Source organism: Microtus ochrogaster, chromosome 4 (genome assembly GCF_000317375.1).
Source record: "Microtus ochrogaster isolate Prairie Vole_2 chromosome 4, MicOch1.0, whole genome shotgun sequence".
Classification (NCBI taxonomy): domain Eukaryota; kingdom Metazoa; phylum Chordata; class Mammalia; order Rodentia; family Cricetidae; genus Microtus; species Microtus ochrogaster.
In genome coordinates, this window is record NC_022011.1 from 48,700,775 (window position 1) to 48,706,481 (window position 5,707).

Genomic DNA, 5,707 nt, shown 5'->3' on the forward strand with positions numbered 1-5,707 from the left:
CTCTCTCTCTCTCTCTCTCTCTCTCTCTCTCTCTCTCTCTCTCACAGCTATGGCAAGAGAACCAGGGCATGCCTGTCACAACTTGAGGCCTTTGCTGCTCACTGTGGTGCTGTCCCCATCTTCCACAGAGGTGTCACTGAATTCGCTGGCATCACTACCCAAGGCCTCCTGGTCCTGGTGTTCCCTGTCAATTCTGTGTCGATATCTCAGGTCTAGGACATTGTCTTCAGAGCCAGAATTCCTCCTGTCCTGCTGTCTCAGGGCCCCCTGGGCCTTCAGGCTTGGCCAGTGCCCACTGTCCTTCATAAGCAAGTGTGGGCTTCCAAACACAGGGCTGTGACCAGACTGGGTCTCCCTGAAGGCCGAGAATGCTGGACCCTGAAGGGGCAGGCCCAGGTTGGGGCTGAAGAGGCCAGCCTGTTTGCCTCCCCAGGAGACACTCTTCCCGAAGTGGAAGAGCTGGGTAGAGAGGAAAGGCAGGCCCTTCTTGGGGCCTGAGGAGAGGCTGGGTGAGCCCCCAGCCTGTGATGTGGCCCCCTTTTCTTTCTCACCCCCAAAGACCCCTGTCCATAGTGTGCCTTGTCCGGAATTCAGTGCCCATGGGCTGGACAGCCTGCTCTGGTGTGCAAAGTCACTCCAGGGGAGGGTGAGGTCAGTCTGGGGTCCAGGATTGGGGGTCAGCAAGTTCTGACTGCCATAGTTCAGGTGAAATGTGCCCCCAGCACTTCCAGCCTCAGTACCCAGTTTGGCACAACTGGGCAGCTGACCGAAAACGCTCTCTGCCATGGCAGTCTGGGTTCCCCGGGGGCTCTGGTCTTTGTGAACGCTGGCACTTTTCCTGCTTGGTGGAGACACTTTAGAGTTGTTCCTGCTGGTGTTCTTGGGAGGTGCTGGCTCGCTTCGACCCAGGGCAGTAGGAACACAAGTGGCCTGCTCAGCACGGGGAGTGCCCCTCCCAGTCTGGCTTAGGAGGCCCGTTGCCTGTGTCCGAGCTCTCTCTGGGCCTCTCCTTCCTTCGGCCAGCTGAGGGGTTCCCCTGGCTTTTTGGCTCCGTGTGCACACTCCTGGCTGCAGTGCTGGGGTTGGCTCTTTTCTGCAGGGCATCTCTAGCTTGGCAGGTCCTCCTTGAGGTTCTGAGCTGCGTACAGACTCCTTGGCCTTTTCTGCCAAAAACCTTCTGATCTCCAGCTCAATGCTGTCATCACTGTCCACTGAGCTGTCCTCAGACAGGAGGCTGGAGGCAGAAGGGAGGTGGCCACTGGCTCCTGTGTCCTTCGAGGGAGGAGTCCCTTTTGGACTCTTCTTCCTGGGAGGCAAGGCCAGGGCAGCATCCTCACCCCCTGTGCCAGCCAGCTTCGCCCTCTCGGCCACGCTGCTGAAGATGCTTACTGGGCTTCTTCCGGGGCCATCTTTGTTGTCCCCTCTGCCCTTGGACAGACAGCTCCGTAGTGCCTGCTGCCCATGGTCCTTCCAGTCCCCAGGGAGGCTGCTCAGCTTCTCTCCACACCGAGTCTCTGTGGTGCCAAATCTGACCTTCTTGCATGTAGCTCGGGGGTCTCGGCACCTCTTCTTGAACTTTCGCTTAGACCTTAACAAGTCCTTGATGGCCATGTCCAGGTCCTCATCACTGTCCAGAGAGCTGCTCTTGTCCTCAGAGCTCTCTTTCTCCCCAGCACTCTTCCCCTCAGCTGCTTTCCCGAGACCCCCATGGCCTTGTGACAGCTGTGCATCACTGAACACAGCTGTCCTGGAAAGGACAGACTGGTCCTTGGCCTCAGTCTCCCCTCCTGGGGCCTCTGTGACTTTGCTCTGGCTGGGAGAGTCCCAACCGTCATGGCCAGGCTGACCCTTCCCTTGGATGTGGTCACTGTCCTGGGCACTTTCTCTACCCTCCCTTACTTTCTTGGGCACTGTATTGTTGCCTCCACCTCTCCGTTTCCGTTTGCAACCCAGGGGAAGATCTGGTGTTTTAGCCTTGGGGATGCCAGTCTGGCCACTGGGGCCTGATGGGGACAGTGGGCCCTGGGCAGGCTGTGGACTCCCTACTTGTGCCTTGAGGGCCAAAAATGTCCGGATCTCCTGTTCTATGCTGTCATCACTATCAACGTTGCTGCTATCACCTTCAGAGCGGGGAGGGATGGGTGGGGGACAGAAGAGAGGGTTCATGGATGGAGGCCGGTCACTGCCTTCCATGGGGACTGGCAGAATGGTCTTGGAAATGTCCAGGATTGCTTCTGCACACATCAGCTCGGTGGATGTGTCTGCTAGGCATGATGGAGTCTGGTGCACAACTTCGCTCTTGGCAACAGTGTGTCCTGGAGGTGCAGGGGCTCTCACATCCTTTAGGAGCTTGGAGAGGGGTTCCGGGTGGAGACCCCCCAGGGTGCTGTCTATAACCTTTGGGGCTGCTAGCTTTTTCTTGCTTGGGGGTCTCCTGTGGGCTTCAGGCAAGGCACTGGACTGAGCACTGCCCGGGCTTTCCTCTTGGAGCTGGGCTCTCAGAGGTGGCTCCCCATTGGCCTCATTCCTGGTCTTCTCTAGCTGGTACAGCTGGATGGCCTCCTCGATGCCATCATCACTGCTGGAGTCAGAGGCCTGGTGCACTGGGGCTGAGTTCCTGATGCGCTTGCTGCGCCTGGCAGGCATGCTCCTCCTCACCCCACCCCTGTTCTGCGCAGCCTCTGGTCTGTGGGCAGTTAGCCTTGTATTCACAGGGGTCTCAGGCTCGGTGGTGACCTTAGACCGGAAGTTTCTGGGCTGTGTGCTCATCTTTGTTAACCTGGGAGGTTTGCGGAAGATGAACTCCTTACAGCTTCCCATCAGAGCTGCCCTGGCTGAGGTCTCTGGGTTCCCTCTGTGTCTGGCAGGGCTTCCGTTTGGGTCTGATTTTTTATCCATAGACTCATCACACTTGGGGTTTTCATGCTGTCTTTTCTCATTAAGAAACTGTTCTATTTCAGCTTGGATGCTCTGTTCAAAGGAGTCTTCGCTGCTCATGCTAGCTGGGGAGGTGGAGCCCTGGTCCTCACTGGCTCCCACAGGGACACTACCTGAGCCAGGAATGATTTGTGAGGGGTATGGGCTTGGTAGGGTACAGCTGTGGGCAGGCTCTGGGACACAGGGTGCTCCTCGGGACACAGGCTCAGAAGCCCCACCCTTGGCCTTCAGGTACTCTTGGATAGCCTCCTCGATGTCCCGGTCCACAGAGTCATCACTGTCAGAATCCAGCTCCAAGGGACCCTGTCTCCCAGCTTCATCCTTCTCTAGGGCTTTGCCGTCTGCAACAAGACCACAGGCAGGGAACTCTGACTGCTCTTTGCACACAGCAGGTTTGGAGGCCAGTCTGGTGTCCCGGCACCTTTCTGCACGTTGGCCTCTCTGTGGGGCACGCTCATGGCTCATGCCCAGGGCAGCCTCGTCTCTCTGCAGCGTGCTGATGAGCATCTGTACCCTGGCACTCACTGAGGCCCTGGAGGTGTCCTCTTTAGATTCTGAGAAGCAGTCAGGAAAGCAGAAGCTCCTGGGCTGGCCAAAGGCCTCCCATCTGGACTGGAGCGCCACCACTGGAGGGGCGTTCATGAGGAACATCCTAGCAGGCAGGCTGGGTGCTGGGAGGCAGGGCTTATGGGTCAGCCCATTTCACATCCTGGGAGCAAAGAAAGCATAGTAAAGGCTATAGCTAAGTGGTTAACAACAGCACACACCCACGCCACCATAAGAGAGAACACACCTGGGGCTACGACCTAATGTCTCGTTGGCTGGGGAGGCTCATGCAAGCCACTCAGACCTTAGTTTTGCCAGCAGTACTGGGAGTTGTAGCATAATTAATAAAAACCCAGGGACGGACATTGGGGTTCAACCTGAAGGTCAGAAAAGCAAAACAGCCTACCACTGGCTCTTACCTCAGTCTGAAATGGGGATCCTGCCTCCAGGAATCTCAGAATGGGACTGTGTGAGAGCTGTCCCCTTCCATCTTATATTCCCCTCTAGGGCTGGGATTAAAGGTGTGCACCACTACTGCCCAGGCTTCTATGGCAAACTAGCGTGGCTACTGGGATTAAAGGTGCACACTACCACTGCCTGGTCTGTAAGGCGGACCAGTGGGGGCTGTTTTGCTCTCTGATCTTCAGGTAAGCTTCATTTATTAAAATACAGATGAAATATCTCTACAAGGAGTCACTTCATCCTGTAGGTGGAAGACTCAGGAAAAAAAATGCTTGCAAATTCCTGCAGCCCTTTTCTCTCCCCTCCAGGGCTGCACCTCTTCTGCAAGAGGACAAAAGAGGCGCCATTTCCCTCCCAGTGTCATCAGAAGCCACAGCAGCCTATAAATGCTCCTCTGTACTTTAAAAAGAAGGGCTAACCACAAGCCCAGGGAAGTTGGACGCCATGGCTGGATTCTTTGTGGAAATGACCAATGTGCTCTTTAACCAAAGCTGAGCTCTTTAACCAAAGAGCACTTTCTCAGGCGTTTTTTTCAGAGGTGCCTTCACTACATTGCTGTGTGTGAAAATGTCAGATATGTGACAGATCATTCTCATAGGCCGACATCAAGGTTTGCTAATTAGCACGAAAGCTGTACTAACTTCCTGGCGGTCACAACTAATTGGTGGTCACATCACATGGGTGGATCTGGGTCTAGTAGTAGGCTGTGTCCTTTTGGAGAAAAGGACCATGTGGCGCGTGAACAGATCATGGGTCTATCAGCTTGGATGAGGAGAATGCTGGAAAATAAAGTGTCACAAGCCAGGTGTCCACACGTCAGCTAGCCTGGTGTCAGGAACACCAAAGACAAGTTTGCAGAATCACTGCAGAGGAGGCACATGGTCGTCTGGAAAAATACCGGCTGCTCTGCATAGCTCCTGATTCTTCCTGGCTCCTTTGATCACCTTCTGCCTCCCTGAGTTGGGAGAGCACCTAAAGGCTGAAGGACAGAGACCTGAGCTCCCCTGAGGGAAGGCACAGAAGGTTGTCCCCATCCTTAACCCAGGGTGGGATGGTAGGCCTGGCCTGCTGTTGGCCTCGCTCCGTGTTCTGTCCTCTCTATCATCTGTGTCATCAGACAAGCCTTTCCGACAGGCCAAGATGTGCCGTATACAGACTGAACTCCCTTCCTAGACAGGTAGGGCTGCCATCTAGACCAAAATCTGCTCAGGGGACAGGCAACTAATGAGAGCTCACTGCAAAGGCAACTCATGGGCCAACGTGTGCTTCAAAGGTTAAGCTAACACATAAAACCCATTGCAGTTACTTGAAATTCTCAAGTGTAGGCTGATGTTCCACAGGGCTTCAGGGATGAGGTCACCACTGCTCCTCTTACACTTTGGAGTATCTCCCACCAGCTCTGAAAGTCGGCTCTGAGGGCTGGGCATGTGGTGAGTACCTTTAATCCCAGCACTGGGGAGGCTGAGGCAAGTGGATCTCTCTGAGTTCCAGGTCAGCTTGGTCTACACAGAGTGAGGCCCTGGCCTTCCAGGGCTATATAGTGAGACCAAGCTGTATAAATAAATGAATGAATGAATAAACAAATAAATAAAAATCAGCTTTATGACTGGAATTATAGAGAACCAGTGACATCTGGTTTAGAAATCGGTGATATCTTTTTTAAAATTAATTAATTTATTTATTATGTATACAATATTCTGTCTGTGTGTATGTCTACAGGCCAAAAGAGGGCACCAGATCTCATTACAGATGGTTGTGAGCC

General features: G+C 54.3%; 1 protein-coding gene across 2 annotated transcripts in view; it reads right to left on the bottom strand.

The window, feature by feature from the left end:
- Window positions 1-6: 6 nt before the first annotated feature.
- The window catches only part of Ppp1r26 (protein phosphatase 1 regulatory subunit 26), a 7,664-nt gene continuing 1,963 nt past the window's right edge, over window positions 7-5,707 (bottom strand). For both annotated transcript variants that reach the window (XM_005346200.2, XM_013346083.2), the window contains exon 3: window positions 7-3,646. In XM_005346200.2, coding sequence (XP_005346257.1) covers window positions 76-3,588 — 3,513 coding nt within the window. In that variant the 5' untranslated portion in view covers window positions 3,589-3,646 and the 3' untranslated portion in view covers window positions 7-75. The remainder of the gene's footprint in view (window positions 3,647-5,707) is intronic.